The sequence below is a fragment of the Bombina bombina genome, chromosome 6, assembly GCF_027579735.1.
Source record: "Bombina bombina isolate aBomBom1 chromosome 6, aBomBom1.pri, whole genome shotgun sequence".
NCBI classification, from domain to species: Eukaryota; Metazoa; Chordata; class Amphibia; order Anura; family Bombinatoridae; genus Bombina; species Bombina bombina.
This window is the reverse complement of record NC_069504.1, coordinates 961,167,824-961,192,042: the sequence shown is the minus strand read 5'-3', so window position 1 is coordinate 961,192,042 and position 24,219 is coordinate 961,167,824. Positions and strand designations below refer to the sequence as shown.

The window sequence follows — 24,219 nt, the reverse complement described above, 5'->3', positions numbered from 1 at the left end:
CCAAATTTGAAGTAGGAGGACCGACCAAGCATCTTTTTCCATCTCCCGGTTCCTAAAATCGATGCCATATACACGTCCCCTGATAGGGGACGTAACAGGGATTAAACTGATAGGAATAGTACTACTTAATACACCTTATAATAATGCAGAGAGAGGCAATGCAGAGAGAGGAGTCTGAAGAAGAGGAGTCAGAGGAGGAAGGTGGCTTTGAGGAGGTGGAAGACCAAACACAGCAGGCGTCCCAGGGGGCTTGTTGTCACCTTTCGGGGACCCTTGGTGTTGTACGTGGCTGGGTGGAGGAAGAGACCTTCAATGACATCAGTGAGGACAAGGAACGGGACATGGCTAGCTTGGTATCCAACCTTGTGCAAATGGGGAGTTTGCGGTTGTGCAAATGGACTGTTTGCGGTTGTTTGCGGTGCGTTAAAGGGACAGTCTAGGCCAAAATAAACTTTTATTTTAGTTTTAAACAATTTTCCAATTTAGTTTTATCACCAATTTTGCTTTGTTCTCTTGGTATTCTTAGTTGAAAGCTTAACCTAGGAGAATCATATGCTAATTTCTTAGACCTTGAAGCCCACCTCTTTCAGATTGCATTTTAACAGTTTTTCACCACTAGATGGTGTTAGTTCACGTATTTCATATAGATAACACTGTGCTCGTGCACTAGAAGTTATCTGGGAGCAGGCACTGATTGGCTAGACTGCAAGTCTGTCAAAAGAACTGAAAAAAGGGGCAGTTTGCAGAGGCTTAGATACAAGATAATCACAGAGGTTAAAAGTATATTATTATAAATGTTTTAGTTATGCAACACTGGGAATGGGTAATAAAGGGATTATCTATCTTTTAAAACAATATAAATTCTGGTGTAGACTGTCCCTTTAAACGGGGAGTTTGGTCTGTCACTGTGAAGCGGGCATAACCCTTACACTACCTGATCGATACAACATCATACCTGATGTTTTAAAGCACGTTATTCCAAACAATTTAGGAATGTTAGGTGATTTATGCCCTTTATTGCTTAAAACCAGACTCTGCATTAACTATGTAATTTTCCATGTGAGTTTTGCCATGGATCCCCCTCCGGCATGCCACAGTCCAGGTGTTAGTCCCCTTGAAACAACTTTTCCATGACTATTGTGGCCAGAAAGAGTCCCTGTGGGTTTTAAAATTCGCCTGCCTATTGAAGTCTATGGCGGTTCTCCCGGTTCGCCCATTCGCAAACAGTTGTGGAAGTTGGCGTTCGCCATTCGCGAACCCAATTTTTTAGGTTCGCGACATCACTAAATGTCACTTTTACTTTGAGATACGTATTACATAGCAAGGTTGTATAGTAAATGTTTGTGTGTGTGTCCTTTTTCTTTTTTCTGTAAGGGGCAGTCCTGAATTTGGAGAGACTGTCTGTAAGTTTTTTTAAGGGCTAAGCTATGATGTTCCTGCTTATCCTAAATTTGTCTGTGTAGGTTTCCTGTCCCTTGTTACAGTGTATAAATGACAACAAACCACTTTCCTCAAAATCAGCTGACTGGCAGCTGTATGCAAACCATAAATATGAGAAAGACTGATAAAATAAGTCTGTGTTAATATCTCAGTATCCTTTAAACTTAAATCACATATGTCAGTACAGTTACAGCATGTGCTAGTATAAAGTGGCAAGTGATATGTGTTTGGTTCCTGTATTTTCAATATAGTCTTTCTAAAGTATTTGTTCTTGATTGTTAATAAAAGGAATAAGAGGGAATACAATTTTATATTTGGAATAGTTTTTGCAATTGACTTTAATTGTAGGCAAACTATCTTAACACACCTATATTAAATAAACATTTTCAACAGTTCTTTTAACACCTCCTCAACATTTATAAGTTGTCCTGAAATAAGGTCTGGGGAATCTGGTGACTTACTTTTATGTCCCTTTAATGTTCCTTTGAACAACTGTTTTTTCTCTTTATTAACAGATTCTATAGCAACAGTCAACTGGCACCCAGTAAAACTTACTGTTGAATACACTCAACTTCAATCATTTTTGGTTTACTAGAGAACAATCTGAAAAGACATCAAGTGAGAAGAGGAGTTGCCACATAACATAAATAGCAGTGTCATATTTCTCTGCTACAGTTTTTTTCTCTTGAGTCTGTTTTTGTGCAAGACTGACCTCTCTCATGATCTTTTAAGGCAAACACAAGATGTATTACTCTCTGTTGACCAGTGTCTACATTTTGAATATATTAGTAAGCAATATGAACTGGTCTTTTTTTAATTATTTATTTATTTTTAGTTTTAGTTTTGATAGTTCAAAGACTAAAAAAATGACTTGAACTACATAATTTTTTTCTATTTCTTGTAAATTTCATCGTTAACCTTTTTGTAGAACTTATTATTTTAGCTAATAAAGTAATAGCAGGTATTTTTGAAATGCCCAAATCTGGTAGTGACACTTTAATGCAGTGTGTGTGTTTAAACACATATGTGTGTTAATCAGTTAATCAGCTGTCCACAAGTGATTTCATTTGCGCTCTTCTATCTCTCCTATGCCAGAGCAGCACTGCACTAGCATCAGGGAAATTTAAATTATAGCAAAAAATGTGGGATATTGTGCAGCTCACTTGCACATACTTTCTCAGATTCCTCTGCCCCAGTAAAATTGGTAGTTCAGGTTTTGTGAGGGGGATGTGCACATGGGCTATACAATGATCTATTGTGTATACAGTATGTACGGTGTGTATATATATATATATATATATATATATATATATATTAAAAATACAGACCCCACAGTGATTTTATGAATTTAGCAGATGTTTCAACTTCAAAAAAAGTGTGCTAATTTGCATATTTAATGGACTTACAGGAAGGGAGATCATATGTCATGTTTTCACAATAAGAAAATGAAAATATCTTAGAAATGACAGACTTGCCGTCTTTAAAAACTATTTTATTGTGTGTATTAATTTGCATGTGCAGCAATATCAGATAAAGAAATCAACTATAATATACATAATAATTTCTCCTTTCCATTCAGTTTTAAGTCATAGGGGTAGATTTATTAAAAGGCGAGCGGACATGAGCGAATCATGTCCGCTCAACCTCACTAAATGCCAACAGCATACGCTGTCGGCATTTATCACTGCACAAGTATGTCTGGTGAAATGCTTGTGCAATGCCACCCCCTGCTTACTGGTGCCAATTGGCTACTAGCAGGGGCCGTCAATCATCCTGATCATATCGGATTGGGATGATTTCAGTGGCAAATAAGTTTTATGACCACTGCTACATAAAGGGACATGAAACCCAAACATTTTATTTCATGATTCAGACAGAGAATACAATTTTACACAACTTTTCAATTTACTTCTATTATTTAATTTGCTTCCTTCTCTTGTTATCCTTTGCTGAAAGGTTTATCTAGGAAAGCTCAGGAGCAGCAAAGAACATAGGTTCTAACTGCTGATTGGTGGATGCATATATATACTGATTGTCATTGGCTCACCTATTTGTTCAGTTAGAAAACCAGTAGTGCATTGCTGCTCCTTCAACAAATGGTACTAAGAGAATTAAACACATCAGATAAAAGAAGTAAATTAGAAAGTTGTTTCAAATTGTATTCTCTTTCTTAATCATGAAATAATTTTTTGGGGTTTCATGTCCCTTTTAACTTCCATTTCAGGCGGACCTGAAACGATGGGGCTCCAAAGCAGGATCTGCTGCTTAATAAATGGAGCCCTTAATGAAAGGTAAATTTATTTAACATCATTTGCATAATGTTTCTCAGAATCAGATGATCTTGGATCATTTGACATCTAAATATTTTCACTAGAAAAACCCTTTTTTTTTTTTTTATATTATTTTATTTAGTATGTTTTGGGGAAAAGAAGGAAAAATAACAGCACAATGTGCACACTTTGTCTATCAAGATACTTATCAACATTGAAACTTTACAAATGTTATTAGCTTATATGCCGAGTCCTGAATATCTGGTGTTAGTCGAGAGTTGCTTTCCTTTTTTGTTTGTCATAAGGAATATTGTCATATATATGTTTATTCCTTGATATATATGTGAATTGTATTATTATAGACTATGAAGATATGCTAATGTATGTTGTGCTGATTATAAATAAATGTTTTTAAAAAAATGTAGTAATTCTGTGCAAAGAACTAGATACGCTTTATGAATTCTAGTTTTTGTAAAGTTATTTTACTGTTTTAGTGCTTTTTAATTAGACTGAATTACATTAAAGGGAACATCCTGTAATTACAAGACATTTCTGTTGTGTTTTTATCGAATAATCAGCTAGGTCTTAAAGTTTTTTGACATTTTCTTAACATCCTTTTTACTGCAATTGTTTTTCAAAAGCCAAACTCCACCCACTATTTGTCTTATTTGGAGGAGCCAATCTGAGCTTTAGTCCACAGATAGCAAGGATAGCCACGTCATAAAGTTAGTATAAAATGCATTGTTTTGCAGTTCTTATCTGAGAAGTCCAATTAGGGGCAGATGTGTAGCAGAGTTTACCTTCAGAGGTCGTTAGGGTGCATTCCAAGTTATAAAAAATTAAATATTTTCTGATCTAAATGACATGAAAAAGGGGATAAAATAAATAGTAAAAATATAAACGTGTTTTTATTATACACAACTAAACATTTTATTTAAAAATTCAAGACGTTTACTGTCCCTTTGAGTGTTTTATATGATAACTTTAAACTTTGTGCAGGTGAAAAGCATGGGAAAAGATATGGGAAATGTGATTATCTATAGTGTGATCTGGAGAACAGACCTTAAATAGTGTGTCACATTTATTAGTTTGTTTTGATGTGCACAAAAATATTCACTTTAAATAATTTTCCATTTTGCTTCTCTCTCTCTTTCTTGCCTTATAGATATTTTACTACCCCATCCTGTAAACCATGATCTGTTTTTACTTTGTTCTGTGAGCTATCAACTCTTTATCCAATGTGGCAATGTCGTTTGTTGCAGAAGAAGATATGGATATTGCTGAATGGCTCGCAGCTATCCATCTGGAAAGATACAAAGATAACTTCAAACAGCATGGTTATAAAAGAGTTAAAGACATCCTATTATTCGATAATCAGCTACTTCAGCAAATTGGTGTCAATGCCACCGGCCATAGGAAACGAATAATAAGTCGCTTGCAAAACAAGTCGGGAGAATTTGGGCAACCATCTGGCTCAGATCTAATAGAAAGTGAGGATTCCCAGCAGGTTTCAGAGAGAGACAATGATATTAATAATAAGACTGTATCACAAGCAACAACAGAGGAAATTGTGATCCGCTCTGGTTTACAAAACTCTATTTATAAAGTTCAATGTGAACCAAATACAAGGCCAGTGCCAAAACCAAGAACTGTATTTAACAAGACATCTACAATTGTGAATAAAGAGCCTCTAGGTTTGCAGGCTACAGTATCACTGTCATCTAGCTTAGAAAATCATGCAACTGCATCGGGTAACAATGTTTTACAGGAATGTCCTGTTTCAAGAGGAAATAGCTTTGAGAATGAAGACTGCAACTCCTGTGTAGGCCCTCAGCCAGAAAGGGTGGAGTTGGAGGTTGGAGAGTCAAAACATTCTTCCGCTGGGGCTGGAAAACCATTTCATCCAACTCCATTGCTCCTTTTGCTTCAGAACAAAGTAACTTCTCAGCCTGGCACATCAATTCACAGAAACTTGCAGAAGATGGATGTAAATACCATGCAGGGGCCTCCATTATCGCCTTTGCTTTCCTTAACAGTAAATGGGGAGGAAATACCTTCCCAGTCAAACAGCCCTCCTCCTCAGGAAATGCTAACAATGATTAACAATGAAATCTATTCCGGGCTTGGTGCTAGGACTTCATCTATCAGCTTTCCTACAGGCACAGAAAGTCAGAAGAACAATTTAAATCTGAAGCCACCTGATATGATAAAGCAAGAAGCAACCCCAGCACCAGAAAGATTAAAGTAAGTCTGTTTGTATAACTAATCTTATTTGCATGATGAAATAAAACAACATGAAACTCATATTAAATTCCAGTGTAAAAGAAGCAAACATAAGAAAGAAACGTAAAACAAAAATATTAATCATTGTTACGTTTCACTTTCACAGCTTTCATTAATTATTGTTCACTGTACCATCACTGTCATGCGCTTATTTTTCTCATTTGGTAGATTTATTTTTGTTTAATAAATTCTGTTGTGTTCATAAATTATAGCCTATTTAAAAAAATGCAAAACTATTTTAAAAATATTTACATTTACATATAAATATATATATATATATATATATATATATATACACACATATATATATATAGTGGCATTTTAATAGCATCAAAATAGTAAATAGTTAAATAATGTCTTCTTTTCTTTGCGACTTAACATAATTTATATAAACGATTGGAGGAGGGTAAAATAATAGTCCTATGGAGCTGGGAACAAGGGGATCTTACAGATAAATATACAGAGGGAGCCAAGGATGGAAGTCTTAGATAGTTTCCTGGAGCCACTGGTAGAGGAAAGGGTGGAGGTTACTTTACAGCTGCATTTAGACAATTGTAGGAAGTCTTGACCCTACTTTTTTAATTTTATGGAGCTGCATACTGAGTTTTCAGCAAATTCAGTTTCTTTGCAATGCCTACAATAGAGCAAACATAACATTTATTTTGATATTGTGTTAAGAAAATTAGGTACCTTTATTCTGTCACTTGCTTTAGCATTGTTTGCATGGATACTAGGTATTGCTGCATGAAGAGCAGTGTGGATACATAATATTGCTTCTCCATGAATAGCTATTGTAGCTGATTAGTGGCTGCTTCATTTAGATCACCACAGATGAGGAAATCTGCATCTCTAAAACCATCACAAATGAGGAACTCAACTTCACCAACACCTGGGTGGATAAGAGACAGCATTTCGCAGAGGCCTGCACCAATAGGGAATTCCGCTTCACCTCAAGTCTCCCGGGTAAAGAATACTGGCCCTGTGAGTCCATTACCAGTAGGTAACAATGTGCAGCACATGCTTACACAGAGAAAGAGCAATGTATCTCCAGTAGCCGATATCCCATCAATAGCATATACTGCAGCTTCCCGGAGACCAAATCCAGTAGGTGATTCTGGTTCACCAAGGCTCCCACGTACAGTGCAGAATATTTTCCCAAGACCTCCACCAATAGGCCATTCTTCTTCACCCAGATTGCCACGGTTGAGAAATTCTTCGTCACCAAACACAAACAGCTTAAGGAATGATGATCTTTCTATGTCGACTTTGACTAATGAAACATCATCTAAACTAGTAAAGAAGAAAAGTTTAACATCAAGGCAAGACGTCATAGGAAATTCGTCACTGCCAAGAAAAACATCAGTCCTTAAAAATACGTTTTTACGACCAGCGACACAAGAAAAAAGAACTACAAGAGCAGAGGCATTGATGACAAGTGACATTTCACACAGGCCAACACCAGTTGGGAACGCAGGCTCATCAGCTGTAACCACAGGCAATATTCCACAGCAGAAATCATTGCTAGTGAGGTATACAGCTCCACCAAGGCCTTCATTATTAAAAAGTTCTTCAAGCCATTTATCGCCTGTAAAGACAGTTTTTTCTCCTACATTAGATATTACAGAGCAAGACTCTTCAAGACAACCAAAAGCAATTCAAAGTCATATTTCAAAGAGACCTACTACAATTGGAAATTCACCATCATCAACTCTTAAAAAATCCTTTTTGGGAAACTCTGCATTAAGAAATTCTTCATCAACCCCATTTGTTAAAAATTCACAAGCACCCACATTGGATATAGGTAAACCGAGCACATCACATAATGCCTCACTGGAAATGTCTGTCAATAAACTAAAGCCAAGTGGAATTCTGCCAAGAACAAAATGTTTTGGGAACGTTGCCACACTAAATATTAAAGACCCAGAAAGATTTTTACGACACAGTTCAATGGAAAAAGAACAGAACTCTAAGGAAAGGAAAAAAGAAAAGGGAAGCATAAGCATGTTAAAGCAAAAACCAGTGGAAAAAATCAGTACACCAGTTAAATCATCAGGGAGCATAACTTTTCAGAGGCCAAAACAAGTAGGAAAAGACGGTTTGCAGTTATCAAAAAGCAGAAGTGTTGTTGTGCCTTCTGTCTCACAGTCAAGCTTTGTTAGCAGAACAAAGCCAGCAGGTAATGTCTCTTCACCTATACCAAAGCTAACAAGGAATGGTCCTTTACCACAATCAAAGCAGCAAGATAATGTTGTGCCAAGACCAAAGTCTATACACAATTCCTTTTCAATTAAACCACAACCAACAGGGAATATTGCACCAGTTACTTCTAAATTAAGAGGAAACATATCAGGAAATTCAAGACCAAATATTGCCACATTACCACAAAAAACTACATCTCGTCAAATTTTACCAAAACTGCCATTTATGCAGAAAAAATCTTCACCAAAATCTGCGCTAATAAAGAATCCCCATTCCAAAGCGGAGGATAATGAGTATTTACTTTTTTGTCCAAATAGGACAGACAATTCTTACAGTTTACAGGAAGAGCAGAGTTCATCACCAGTATCATTAATAGAACACAGAGTTGACTTGCAGAAACTGCGTAAAACTCCCTTGTCATTGAATTTAATGGATGACTTGTATGAATCAGCAGTTAAAGCAAATACACCTGCATATAAACCAACCCATGATGATCACTTAGAGCTTGTTATACCTAAGCTAAGGAGATCGTATTTAAAAGACAACATTAGTGAGCAGTGACCATGGAATTAAACATCAAAGTTGGGTAGAAATAGAACATTTTGCTTATAAATTTGTGTAGGACATAAAGATTTTTTCATGATAACTTTTAAATATAAAATCATAAACCCTGACACAATGTTTGTAAATGTCTTGTAAATATTGCCTTTTATATATTATGCATTTGCTGGTTGCAGGCCAATCAGACAACTAAGTCATAGTAACATTATGTGTTTTGCCTATTGGTAGATCTGAAGAGTAAAATGTTATATAAATGAAGAGGTGGGATCATAGATAAACAGCACAATGAGAACTGAATAGCGGGAAAAGGGCTCAGACAATTCAAGGAAGAAAATGAATAAGAAGTTAGCACAAGAGAGAGGGTTGTAGGCTCAACAATTCAGCAATGGCAAGAATTTTAGAGATGAAAAGTAGCGAAGTATATATTTGATAAACTAACATGGAAATGGGGTTGAGATAGGAAAATCAAAGAATAGACAGGAAGGCATAAAGGGATGAGGGAGGGGTATGAGAGATACAAAAGAAAAAGAAGTTGGGTAGGTCAAGGAGAAGAGTAAAACTGTGTGAGAGAGACAGGAATGGGGGGAGTGAAGAGATGGAGGGGGAGAGTGAAGAGTGATTTAAAACAAAGGGGGAGAAAGAGAGAAGGGGGGTGAGAGAGGAGAGAGTAAGGTGACCAGAGAGGGAGAGAGAAAAAAAACCTAGGAATGTAAGGTAGTATAGGCTTGAAGAGAAGTGAGTATTAGAGAAGATTAAATCATATGTTAGTGCAGAACATTATAGTTTCACTAACTATAAAATAAAATCAGCATTTAATGTGCTATTTATAATCATATTTACTTTTTATACATTTAAGAAGAACTATTGTAAACAACACAAAATGGAGAATCTTATATTTAACAAGTTTTATATACACACACAAACACGAACGCACACACACACACCAACAAACACAAACACACACACACAAATACACACGCAAATACAAACACACAAATACACACGCAAATACAAACACACACACACAAATACACACGCAAATACAAACACACACACACAAATACAAACACACACACAGAAATACACACGCAAATACACACACACAAATACACACACAAATACAAACACATACATCTTTTCATTTTTATTTTTATTTCTAGAAGCTTTTAAAAAAACTTTTCTATAATGTTTAAAAAGTAAATCATTTATAGATTTAAATAATTATTTTTTGATTTATTTTTTGCACTATTATTTGAAGAAAAATGATAACAATATGTAATATATTAAATATTTATTAAAAGTCTTTGAGTCTGGTTTAGTTCTGGCAGCTGAATTTGAAATAGAACTTACATATATTACATTGCAATTGTTATATTCTTATTTGAGTTGATGGTAATTGCATACAACTAATCGAATGTGGACTGTACATTCTTAGATTACAAAAAAAAAAAAAAAAAAATGATTGCAATATCAATGTCAGACATGTTCTGAAATAATCATAAAACACTGTTACTTTAGATGGAAATTAAAGGGACATTATATATACACTGTAGTTATTTTTATTTCACACCTAAAAGAGGAAATTTGAAATATATTATTTTATTATTTTTTTTAATGCATGTTTCTGCCCTGAATAAACCAATGTTTTCATTTGAGGCTTGTAGAACAGGTGTGTGTCCCTCCACTAAACAAATGTTGGGAGTTTTTCTTATTAACATAAGCAACATGTAATTTTTCAACTCTTTAAATTTGAAGGGATATAAAACGGTCTTTTTCATTGTTGTAATAAAAAATACTAAGCAGTGCCTTATAATTAATAGAAACCATTAGACTTGTGCAGCAGCGAAAAACTCGGTTAGTCTGAATCTTTCAGAACGAATATTAAAAAAAATGCGATATTTAACCCCTTAAAATGATTTTAGAGAAACTTGAGCTGGCTTACTGTTTAGTGAATGCTAGAGAAACAGGAAATATGTTTTGCCCACGCTCAGAAGAGGCACAATGCAACTTAAGTTCAAAATATGTCAGCTCTCTCATCTCCCTGAGAGCAGTGTCTATACTGAGATTTTCTCGTTGCTTATTTTGCAAGGAAATAAGCAGGTTGTTTGTCTTTTTTTTTTTTCATCGCAATCTGTATTTATGTTTACCTTGATTTAACATATGCATTTTTGCTAAAGAGCACTGTTTCATATCCCTTAACAACTTATAAGTAACATTTCTTTTTCATAAATTTCATAGTATAACTGCTGTACTTTCTTATGAATAGTTTATTTTGTTATAATATATTGCCTCTTTAAACTATCATAATAAACATTTTTAACCAAAAAGGTAAAATAAAACTTTTTGTTTAAATTAATATTGAAACTAATGGGAAGTATATGATTGTGCACAGGTTTTAATTGCCCTGTTGTTGATATGGACAGTTCTAACAGCCCTGTTTGTTGGGCAGGAACAAACCTCACAATAATGCATTTACGATTAAGCAGTTTAAAAAACAAAATAAATGAGGCCAAGACATAATTTTGAAGCGATGTTTAAAAAAGAAAAGTATGAAAAATATTTTAGTCCCTTTTCATAAAATACAAATAAAATTCAACTGAGTGAAATAAACATGTCCAAATTAGGCAATTTGGGGCATTAGGGTCACACACCAGCCACCCAGTGCTTTTTATCTGGCCTTCATTGTTCTGAACTACTCCTCCATATTCACAGCACACAGAATGCTGTATCACTTCTAACTTGTGTACTGACAATATATATGTCTTTTAGAGTGAATGTATGTTTATTTCAGTGTTCTCCACAAAAAATGTTGCCAGCCAGGTGAGGGCAGTGTGATACTTTATAAAATTATAAATTTTTCTGCTATCCAAGGCACAGATAAATTACATAGTTTTACATAAATTTATTTAAGCATAATATGTGCAATAAGCATTGAGAATTCTAATAGGACCAGTAAATACATTAGATTTGCATAATCAACAAATGCATGATAAAAAGACAATGCAATAGCACTTATGGGCCAAAATATTGCGCCCAATATCGCTAAATGCCGACAGCAGACACTGTCTGTATTTAACATTGCACAAGCAGTTCTGATGAACTGCTAGTTCAATGCCGCCCCTTGCAGATTCAGGGGGTGTCAATCAACCCGATTGTATCCTTAAGACCGCTGCTTCTTAACTGCTGTTTCCGTGCGATCAGGGTCAATTTGGCCCTTGTTAAATTGGTCTCTTAGTCTGAACTTTAAATGAGTAGTAGATTTTTTTCTGAAATTTTTGAGTTATGTCTATTTCCAATCATCCTGTATCATGTGGCAATCATCAGCCAATCACAAATGCATGTACGTACATTCTGTGAATTCTTGCACATGCTCAGTAGGAGCTGGTGACTCAAAAAGTGTAAATATAAAAAGACTGTGCACATTTTGTTAATGAAAATAAATTGGAAAGTTGTTTTAAATTACATGTTCTATGTGAATCATGAAAGTTTAATTTTGACTTGAGTGTCCCTTTAATATTGACTTTCATTTAACCGGATAGTATGTAAAATCAGCCAGGTGGTAAAAAAAGTCATGGGTAGAATAAAAGGTTTGTTGTCTTTATGTTCCTAAATGATTGCTACCTTGACATTAATTTTAATAGAACATATTTTTTCAATTCATAATAATCAAAGTGCGGGTTTTTTTGTTCTAATATTGTGACTGCACTGTACCAAACGTGTTCTACATTAATAACATGTTTGTTTCCATTAGTATGTTATTCAGTACTGTGTAAACTTATTTTAATACCAAACATTTTTTAATAGAAAATGTTTGTTGGTATTGTGTGATCGCAATATTAGAAATGAAGCAAAGTAAGTTTACACAGTATTATATTGAGGAAACACAGTAACAAACATTGCTGTATTCGAGCTAAAACAAGTAGAGTACAATGGCTATACAAATACAATGTTAAGAAAGCCAATTTAATTCCAAAAAATACATTTCCACAATGCAAAGCTGAAAAAAAAACACACATTGGTAACATGAAAAAGACATGGCTACTGTTTTATATGAGGTATTAAAGGACCACTAAACACAGTATGATTTCATAATCAATAAATGCATAACAAAAAGACAATGCAAAAAACACTGTTTGAATTTCAAATGAGTAATAGATTTTTATCTAACAAATATAAAATGTTGTTACATTTTCCTTCCTAATGCATCATATGAAAGCCATCAGCCATTCAGAATATGCATATACGTAAATCCTGTTAATCTTGCAGATGCTCAGAAGGAGTTGGTGCCTCAGAAATTGTGCATATAAAAAGATTGTGAAAATCTAAATAATAGAAGTGAATTGGAAAGTTGTTTAACCCCTTAACGACCAAAGATGTGTCAGACACGTCCTCTGGAAGCGCACCACATTTCCTTAGATGCAATTGACGGCATGAGAAGGAGGGAGTGGGAGGGGGAATCCAATGTTGGGCAAGGGATCTGGGAGGGGAGGGGGTAGGGTATTGAGGGGGGCAGCTACACTACAGAAAAAATGAAGATTTTATTTATTGTTTTTAAAAAGGCATATTTTTTTTAACAAATTGGGTCCTGGCAGACTGCTGCCAGTACCCAATATGGCGGCAACTATATACTATATATATATATATATATATATATATATATATATAAAATATTTTCTGCCAGTACTTAAGATGGCAGTGCCAATTGTGAGGTGGGGGAGGGTAGATAGCTGTTTGAGGGGGTCAGGGAGGGATCAAGGGATGGGATGTGTCAGGTGGGAGGCTGATCTCTACATTAAAGCTAAAATTAACCCTACAAGCTACCTAATTAACCCCTAACTGCTGGGCATAATACAAGTGTTGTGCGCAGTGGCATTTAGCGGCCTTCTAATTACCAAAAAGCATTGCCAAAGCCATATACTGTATGTCTGCTATTTCTAAACAAAGGGGATCCCAGAGAAGCATTTACAACCATTTGTGGCATAATTGCCCAAGCTGTTTGTAAATAATTTCAGTGAGAAACCTAAAATTGTGAAAAAGTTTGTGAAAAAGTGAACAATTTTTTTTTTATTTGATCGCATTTGGCTGTGAAATGGTGGCATGAAATATACCAAAATTGATCTAGCTCAATACTTTGGGTTGTCTACTAAAATATATATATATATATATATATATATATATATATATATATACATGTGAAGGGTTATTCAGTGATTCCTGACAGATATCAGTGTTCCAATGTAACTATCTCTAATTTTGAAAAAAAAAATGGTTTGGAAATAGCAAAGTGCTACTTGTACTTATTGACCTATAACTTGCAAAAAAAGCAAAGAACATGTAAACATTAGGTATTTCTAAACTCAGGACAAAATTTAGAAACTATTTAGCATGGGTGTTTTTGGTGGTTGTAGATTTGTAACAGATTTTGGGGGTCAAAGTTAGAAAAAGTGGATACAAATGGAAAAGTGTTCTGGTCACTAAGGGGTTAAAATTGAGTGCTCTATCAGAATCATGAAAGTTTAATTTTGACTGTCCCTTTGATATCTTCTTCCTAAACAGAAACGAACACACCAAAATATAAAAACATATTTTTTAAATGACTTTAACTACAAAACATATTTTTTTCAGTATATTACATACATATAAGAAACTACAAACACATGTACAATATATCCACGTCTACCCAGCTACTATAAGTTTCTTATTATAGGGACATGAAACCCAATTTTTTTCTTTCATGATTCAGACAGAGAATACAATTTAAAACAACTTTCAAGTTTATTTCTATTATCTAATTTGCTTAGTTCTCTTGGTATCCTTTGCTGAAAAGGATACCTAGGAAGGCTCAGGAGCTGGGAGCTAGCTGCCGATTGGTGGCTGCTCATATATGCCTACTGTCTTTGGCTTACCGATATGTTAAGCTAGCTCCCCGTATTGCATTGGTGCTCCTTCAATAAAGGATACCAAGAGATTGAAGCTAAAGACTGGTGATGTGGGCAGATTTTGTTTAGGTAGGAATCTATATTGTTTCCTATGGAAAACACATTGTCACTTGTTGGGGCAGAGAACGCCTTGCCACTCAGCCAATAGAATACAAGCTCAATCCTATTGGCTGATTGGATCATCTTGGATGACATCATTTAAATGAACCGTCATTCAGTAAGAAGACTCCGGATGAAGAGGATGCTCCGCGTCGGATGTCTTGAAAATGGACCTGCTCCGCATCGGATGGATGAAGACTTCTGCCCGTCTGAAAGACCACTTCGCCCAGCTTGGATGAAGACTTCTCCCGGCTTCGTTAAGGACTTTGACCCGGTTGGATGAAGACTTCTGCCACTTCCTTGAGGATGGATGTATGGTCTTCAGAACAGTAAGTTAATCTTCAGGGGGTTAGTGTTAGGTTTTTTTTAAGGGTGTATTTGGTGGGTTTTATTTTTAGGTTAGGGCTTTGGGACGCAAAAGAGCTAACTGCCCTTTTAAGGGCAATGCCCATCCAAATGCCCTTTGCAGGGCAATGGGGAGCTTAGGTTTTTTTAGTTAGTATTTTATTTGGGGGGTTGGTTGTGTGGGTGGTGGGTTTTACTGTTTTTGTATTTTTTTTTACAGGTAAAAGAGTTGATTACTTTAGGGCACTGCTTCGCAAAAGGCCCTTTTAAGGGCTATTGATAGTTTAGTTTAGGCTAGGGTTTTTTTTATTTTGGGGGGGACTTTTTTATTTTGATAGGGCTATTAGATTAGGTGTAATTAGTTTAAATATCTTGTAATTTGTTTATTATTTTCTGTAATTTAGTGTTTTTTTGTACTTTAGCTAATTTAATTTAATTTATTTAATTGTTTTTAATTTAGTAAATTTATTTGATTCTAGTGTAGTGTTAGGTGTTATTGTAACTTAGGTTAGGTTTTATTTTACAGGTACGTTTGTATTTATTTTAGCTAGGTAGTTATTAAATAGTTAATAACTATTTAATAAGTATTCTACCTAGTTAAAATAAATACAAACTTGCCTATAAAATAAAAATAAACCCTAAGCTAGTTACAATGTAACTATTAGTTATGTTGTAGCTAGCTTAGGGTTTATTTTATAGGTATTTAGTTTTAATTAGGAATAATGTAGTTAATGATAGTAATTTTATTTAGATTTATTTAAATTATATTTAAGTTAGGGGGTGTTAGGGTTAGACTTAGGTTTAGGGGTTAATAAATGTAATATAGTGGCAGCGATGTTAGGGTGGCAGATTAGGGGTTAATAAGTATAATGTAGGTGGCGGCGATGTTAGGGGCATCAGATTAGGGGTTAATAATATTTAACTAGTGTTTACGAGGCGGGAGTGAGGCGGTTTAGGGGTTAATATGTTTATTCTAGTGGCGGCGATGTCCGGAGCGGTAGATTAGGGGTTAAAAAAATTATTTTAGTGTTTGCGATGCGGGAGGGCCTCGGTTTAGGGGTTAATTAGGTAGTTTATGGGTGTTAGTGTACTTTTTAGCACTTTAGTTATGAGTTTTATGCTACTGACTTTAGAATGCGTTATGGATCTTGTCGGTATAGGGTGTACCGCTCACTTTTTGGCCCCCCAGGACAGACTCGTAATACCAGCGCTATGGAAGTCCCATAGAAAAAAGGGTTTACGAAGTTTATGTAAGTCGTTTTGCGGTAAGGCCAAAGAAGTGTGTGGTGCCCCTAAACCTGCAAGACTCATAATAGCAGCAGTAGTGAAAAAGCAGCGTCAGGACCTGAAAACGCTGCTTTTTCATCTTAACGCAAGACTCATAATCTAGCCGACTGTTTTGTCAATTAAAAGACTTATTTGCAGTACTCTACTTGCACTGTAAATGATGCGTCAAATTAAATGTCCCATTATAGACACAGGACCAGATTCTCTAAAGCTCTGTGTTTTGATGAGGTTATCTAAAAAGTCCCATCAGTACTGTGAGGGTCTCTAAAAAGAAAAAATAAATAAGCAAATGTTAGTTATCTCATTAACTAACTAACGGCTAGATGAGTCTTACGTTAAGCTGAAAAAGCAGTGTTAACAGGTCGTAACTCTGCTTTTTCACTACCGCTGCTGTTACGAGTCTTGCAGGTTTAGGGGCACCGCACACTTCTTTGGCCTTACCGCAAAACGACTTACGTAAACTTCGTAAACCCTTTTTTCTATGGGACTTCCATAGCGCCGGTATTACAAGTCTGTCCTGGGGGGCCAAAAAGTGAGTGGTACACCCTCTACTGACAAGATCCGTAACGCATTCTAAAGTCAGTAGTTATGAGTTTTACACTACAACGCCGTAGCATAAAACACATAACTAAAGTGCTAAAAAGTACACTAACACCCATAAACTACCTATTAACCCCTAAACCGAGGCCCTCCCACATCGCAAACATTATAATAAAAAATGTAACCCCTAATCTGCCGCTCCGGACATCGCCGCCACTAGAATAAACATATGAACCCCTAAACCGCCGCACTCCCGCCTCGCAAACACTAGTTAAATATTATTAAGCAGTGTTAACAGGTCGTAACGCTGCTTTTTCACTACCGCTGCTGTTACAAGTCTTGCAGGTTTAGGGGCACCGCACACTTCTTTGGCCTTACCGCAAAACGATTTACGTAAACTTTGTAAACCCTTTTTTCTATGGGACTTCCATAGCGCCGGTATTACGAGTCTGTCCTGGGAGGCCAAAAAGTGAGTGGTACACCCTCTACTGACAAGATCCATAATGCATTCTAAAGTCAGTAGTTATGAGTTTTACACTACAACGTGGTAGCATAAAACACATAACTAAAGTGCTAAAAAGTACACTAACACCCATAAACTACCTATTAACCCCTAAACCGAAGCCCTCTCACATCGCAAACATTATAATAAAATTGTAACCCCTAATCTGCCGCTCCGGACATCGCCGCCACTAGAATAAACATATGAACCCCTAAACTGCCGCACTCCCGCCTCGCAAACACTAGTTAAATATTATTAACCCCTAATCTGCCGCCCCTAACATCGCCGCCACCTACATTATACTTATTTACCCCTAATCTGCCGCTCCTATATTAAATTTATTAACCCCTAAACCTAAGTCTAACCCTAACAACCCCTAACTTAAATATAATTTAAATAAATCTAAATAAAATTACTATCATTAACTACATTATTCCTATTTACAACTAAATACTTACCTATAAAATAAACCATAAGCTAGCTACAATATAACTAATAGTTACATTGTATCTATCTTAGGGTTGGTTTATTTTTATTTTACAGGCAAGTTTGTATTTATTTTAACTAGGTAGAATAGTTATTAAATAGTTATTAACTATTTAATAACTGCCTAGCTAAAATAAATACAAAAGTACCTAAAAAATAAAACCTAACCTAAGTTACAATAACACCTAACACTACACTACAATTAAATAAATTTACTAAATTAAAAACAATTAAATAAATTAAATTAAATTAGCTAAAGTACAAAAAAACATTAAATTACAGAAAATAATAAACAAATTACAAGATATTTAAACTAATTACACCTAATCTAAAAGCCCTACAAAAATAAAAAAAAGCCCCCCAAAATAAAAAAACCCTAGCCTAAACTAAACTATCAAAAGCCCTTAAAAGTGCCTTTTGCAGGGCATTGCCCCAAAGTAATCAGCTCTTTTACCTGTAAAAAAAAATACAAACAACCCCCCCAACAGTAAAACCCACCACACATAAAACCCACCACCCACACAACCAACCCCCCAAATAAAATACTAACTAAAAAAACCTAAGCTCCCCATTGCCCTGAAAATGGCATTTGGATGGGCATTGCCCTTAAAAGGGCAGTTAGCTCTTTTGCGGTCCAAAGCCCTTAAAAAAACCTAACACTAACCCCCTGAAGATTTACTTACTGTTCTGAAGACTGGGCATCCATCCTCAAGGAAGCGGCAGAAGTCTTCATCCAACCGGGCCGAAATCCTCAACGAAGCCGGGAGAAGTCTTCATCCAAACCGATTGCGGGGCATTACTTTGGGGCAATGCCCCGCAAAAGGCCCTTTTTAAGGGCTATTGATATTAGATTAGGTGTAATTATTTTAAATATCTTGTAATTTGTTTATTATTTTCTGTAATTTAGTGTTTGTTTGTTTTTTGTACTTTAGCTATTTTAATTTAATTTATTTAATTGTTTTTAATTTAGTAAATTTATTTAATACTAGTGTAGTGTTAGGTGTTATTGTAACTTAGGTTAGGTTTTATTTTACAGGTACTTTTGTATTTATTTCAGCTAGGTAGTTATTAAATAGTTAATATCTATTTAGAAACTATTCTACCTAGTTAAAATAAATGCAAACTTGCCTGTAAAATAAAAATAAACCCTAAGCTAGCTACACTGTAACTATTAGTTATATTGTAGCTAGCTTAGGGTTTATTTTATAGGTAAGTATTTAGTTTTAAATAAGAATTATTAAGGTAATAATATTAATATTTATTTAGATTTATTTAAATTATATTTGTTAGGGGGTGTTAGGGTTAGGGTTAGACTTAGGTTTAGGGGTTAATACATTTAGTATAGTGGCAGCGACATTGGGGCGACAGATTCGGGGTTAATAAATGTAGGTAGGTGGCGGCGATGTTAGGGACAGCAGATTAGGGGTTAATAATATTTAACTAATGTTTGCAAGGCGGGAGTGCGGCGGTTTAGGGGTTAATATGTTTATTATAGTGGTGGCAATGTTGGGGGCGGCAGATTAGGGGTTAATAAATGTAGGTAGGTTGCAGCGACATTGGGGAAGGGAGATTAGGGGTTAATAAATATAATGTAGGTGGCAGTGATTTTGGGGGCAGCAGATTAGGGGTTAATAAGTGTAAAATTAGGGGTGTTTAGACTCGGGTTCATGTTAGGGTGTTAGGTGTAAATATAACTTTTATTTCCCCATAGGAATCAATGGGGCTGCGTTACTGAGTTTTACGCTGCTTTTTTGCAGGTGTTAGACTTTTTCTCAGCCGGCTCTCCACGTTGATTCCTATGGGGAAATCGTGCACGAGCACATACGACCAGCTCACCGCTGACTTAAGCAGCGCTGGTATTGAAGTGCGGTATGGAACACAATTTTGCTCAACGCTCACTTATTGCCTTTTAACGCCAGGTTTGTAAAAACCCATAATACCAGCGCTGCAGGTAAGTGAGCGATGAGAATAAACTGGTTGTTAGTAGTGATGTCGCGAATTGTTCGCCGGCGAATAGTTCCCGGCGAACATAGCTTGTTTGCGTTCGCCGCGGCAGGCGAACATATGCGATGTTCGATCCGCCTCCTATTCGTCATCATTGAGTAAACTTTGACCCTGTATCACACAGTCTGTAGACACATTCCAGCCAATCAGCAGCAGACCCTCCCTCCCAAACCCTCCCAGCTCCTGGACAGCAGCCATTTTAGATTCATTCGGAAGCTGCATTGTTAGTGAGAGGAGGGACAGTGTAGCTGCTGGTAATTTTCTAGGGAAATTGATAGCTAGGCTAGTGTATTCAGTGTCCACTACAGTCCTGAAGGACTCATCTGATCTCTGCTTTAAGGACAGCACCCCAAAAAGCCCTTTTTAGGGCTAGAACATCATTTGTTATTTTTTTTATTTTTTTTCCTGTGTAATCTAATTGCAGTTGTCTGCCTGCCAGCGTGTGTGCCAGGCCCACTTGCCCAGTGCCACCACTCATATCTGGTGTAACAGTAGTGTAAATTTAAAAAAAAACCAACCTTTTTTGACTGTGAAAATTCAGTCTGCTAGTGTAATCTAATTGCAGTTGCCTGCCTGCCAGCGTGTGTGCCAGGCCCACTTACCCAGTGCCACCACTCATATCTGTTGTAACAGTAGTGTAAATTAAAAAAAAAAAAAAACTTTTTGTGTCAGGCTCACAGCTTATACTGGGCCCACTTGCCCAGTGCCACCACTCATATCTTGTTTAATAGTAATGTAAGTGTACATTTAAAAAAATAAAAACTTTTTGGACTGTGAAACATCAGTCTGCTTTTTTGTGTCAGGCTCACAGCGTATACTGTGCCCACTTGCCCAGTGCCACCACTCATATCTTGTTTAATAGTAGTGTAAGTGTACATTTAAAAAACAAAAAAACTTCTTGGACTGTGAAACATCAGTCTGCTTTTTTGTGTCAGGCTCACAGCGTATACTGTGCCCATGTGCCCAGTGGCACCACTCATATCTTGTTTAATGGTAGTGTAAGTGTACATTTAAAAAAAAATGACAGGCAGAGGCAGGCCACCCCGCAGGTGCCGTCGTGGTCGTGGTGCTGTGATTCCCTTTGGCCCTAGAATAATGCCCAGTGTTCAGAGGCCACGTCCCATGACCTCGAAAAGTTCTGAGGAGGACATATTTGACTTTTTAACACAGGACACCCAATCTTCTATAGCTTCCGCTCCGAACCTTGATGCACCATCCTCCTTCAGCTTATCTTCGGCCACCTCTCAAGTTACCACTCGCCCGCCTGCCGCCACCACCAACACTAGCACCACAGCCACTTCACTTGATGTGTCAGAGGAGTTATTTACACATCAGTTGGAAGAAATGAGTGATGAGCAACCATCATTGACAGAGGATGTAGATAACAGTGATATGTCTCAGTCAGGCAGCATTACAGACATGGACGTACGGTGTGATGATGATGATGTTGTACCTGCTGCTGCTTCCTTTGTTGATTTGTCAGATACAAGTGAAGCGGTTGATGATGACGATGCGTCCGTGGATGTCACGTGGTTGCCCGCTAGAAGAGAAGAAGTACAGGGGGAAAGTTCAGATGGGGAGACGGACAGGAGGAGGAGGAGACGAGTTGGATGCTGGGGGAGGTCATCGCAAGGAGCTAGTGGCACAGTCAGACAGCATGCATCGCAGAGCTCAGCAGTGTGGAATTTTTTTTTGTGTGTCTGCCTCTGACAACAGCGATGCCATTTGCAACCTGTGCCAAAAGAAACTGGCACCTAATACTACACTACAATTAAATAAATTTACTAAATTAAAAACAATTAAATAAATTAAATTAAATTAGCTAAAGTACAAAAAAACATTAAATTACAGAAAATAATAAACAAATTACAAGATATTTAAACTAATTACACCTAATCTAAAAGCCCTACAAAAATAAAAAAAGCCCCCCAAAATAAAAAAACCCTAGCCTAAACTAAACTATCAAAAGCCCTTAAAAGGGCCTTTTGCAGGGCATTGCCCCAAAGTAATCAGCTCTTTTACCTGTAAAAAAAAATACAAACAACCCCCCCAACAGTAAAACCCACCACACATAAAACCCACCACCCACACAACCAACCCCCCAAATAAAATACTAACTAAAAAAACCTAAGCTCCCAATTGCCCTGAAAATGGCATTTGGATGGGCATTGCCCTTAAAAGGGCAGTTAGCTCTTTTGCGGTCCAAAGCCCTTAAAAAAACCTAACACTAACCCCCTGAAGATTGACTTACTGTTCTGAAGACTGGGCATCCATCCTCAAGGAATCGGCAGAAGTCTTCATCCAACCGGGCCGACGTCCTCAACGAAGCCGGGAGAAGTCTTCATCCAAACCGATTGCGGGGCATTACTTTGGGGCAATGCCCCGCAAAAGGCCCTTTTAAGGGCTATTGATATTAGATTAGGTGTAATTATTTTAAATATCTTGTAATTTGTTTATTATTTTCTGTAATTTAGTGTTTGTTTGTTTTTTGTACTTTAGCTATTTTAATTTAATTTATTTAATTGTTTTTAATTTAGTAAATTTATTTAATACTAGTGTAGTGTTAGGTGTTATTGTAACTTAGGTTAGGTTTTATTTTACAGGTACTTTTGTATTTATTTCAGCTAGGTAGTTATTAAATAGTTAATATCTATTTAGAAACTATTCTACCTAGTTAAAATAAATGCAAACTTGCCTGTAAAATAAAAATAAACCCTAAGCTAGCTACACTGTAACTATTAGTTATATTGTAGCTAGCTTAGGGTTTATTTTATAGGTAAGTATTTAGTTTTAAATAAGAATTATTAAGGTAATAATATTAATATTTATTTAGATTTATTTAAATTATATTTGTTAGGGGGTGTTAGGGTTAGGGTTAGACTTAGGTTTAGGGGTTAATACATTTAGTATAGTGGCAGCGACATTGGGGCGACAGATTAGGGGTTAATAAATGTAGGTAGGTGGCGGCGATGTTAGGGACAGCAGATTAGGGGTTAATAATATTTAACTAATGTTTGCAAGGCGGGAGTGCGGCGGTTTAGGGGTTAATATGTTTATTATAGTGGTGGCAATGTTGGGGGCGGCAGATTAGGGGTTAATAAATGTAGGTAGGTTGCAGCGACATTGGGGAAGGGAGATTAGGGGTTAATAAATATAATGTAGGTGGCAGTGATTTTGGGGGCAGCAGATTAGGGGTTAATAAGTGTAAAATTAGGGGTGTTTAGACTCGGGTTCATGTTAGGGTGTTAGGTGTAAATATAACTTTTATTTCCCCATAGGAATCAATGGGGCTGCGTTACTGAGTTTTACGCTGCTTTTTTGCAGGTGTTAGACTTTTTCTCAGCCGGCTCTCCACGTTGATTCCTATGGGGAAATCGTGCACGAGCACATACGACCAGCTCACCGCTGACTTAAGCAGCGCTGGTATTGAAGTGCGGTATGGAACACAATTTTGCTCAACGCTCACTTATTGCCTTTTAACGCCAGGTTTGTAAAAACCCATAATACCAGCGCTGCAGGTAAGTGAGCGATGAGAATAAACTGGTTGTTAGTAGTGATGTCGCGAATTGTTCGCCGGCGAATAGTTCCCGGCGAACATAGCTTGTTTGCGTTCGCCGCGGCAGGCGAACATATGCGATGTTCGATCCGCCTCCTATTCGTCATCATTGAGTAAACTTTGACCCTGTATCACACAGTCTGCAGACACATTCCAGCTAATCAGCAGCAGACCCTCCCTCCCAAACCCTCCCAGCTCCTGGACAGCAGCCATTTTAGATTCATTCGGAAGCTGCATTGTTAGTGAGAGGAGGGACAGTGTAGCTGCTGGTAATTTTCTAGGGAAATTGATAGCTAGGCTAGTGTATTCAGTGTCCACTAAAGTCCTGAAGGACTCATCTGATCTCTGCTTTAAGGACAGCACCCCAAAAAGCCCTTTTTAGGGCTAGAACATCATTTGTTATTTTTTTTATTTTTTTTCCTGTGTAATCTAATTGCAGTTGTCTGCCTGCCAGCGTGTGTGCCAGGCCCACTTGCCCAGTGCCACCACTCATATCTGGTGTAACAGTAGTGTAAATTTAAAAAAAAACCAACCTTTTTTGACTGTGAAAATTCAGTCTGCTAGTGTAATCTAATTGCAGTTGCCTGCCTGCCAGCGTGTGTGCCAGGCCCACTTACCCAGTGCCACCACTCATATCTGTTGTAACAGTAGTGTAAATTTAAAAAAAAAAAAAAACTTTTTGTGTCAGGCTCACAGCTTATACTGGGC

The 24,219-nt window shown here is 36.6% G+C and overlaps 1 protein-coding gene across 3 annotated transcripts in view; it reads left to right on the top strand.

Moving 5' to 3' along the window:
• The window catches only part of ARAP3 (ArfGAP with RhoGAP domain, ankyrin repeat and PH domain 3), a 288,603-nt gene that overhangs the window by 77,727 nt on the left and 186,657 nt on the right, over positions 1 to 24,219 (top strand). For all 3 annotated transcript variants that reach the window (XM_053718619.1, XM_053718617.1, XM_053718618.1), the window contains one exon: positions 4,876 to 5,954. In XM_053718619.1, the coding sequence (XP_053574594.1) occupies positions 4,957 to 5,954 (998 nt within the window). In that variant the 5' untranslated portion in view covers positions 4,876 to 4,956. The remainder of the gene's footprint in view (positions 1 to 4,875; positions 5,955 to 24,219) is intronic.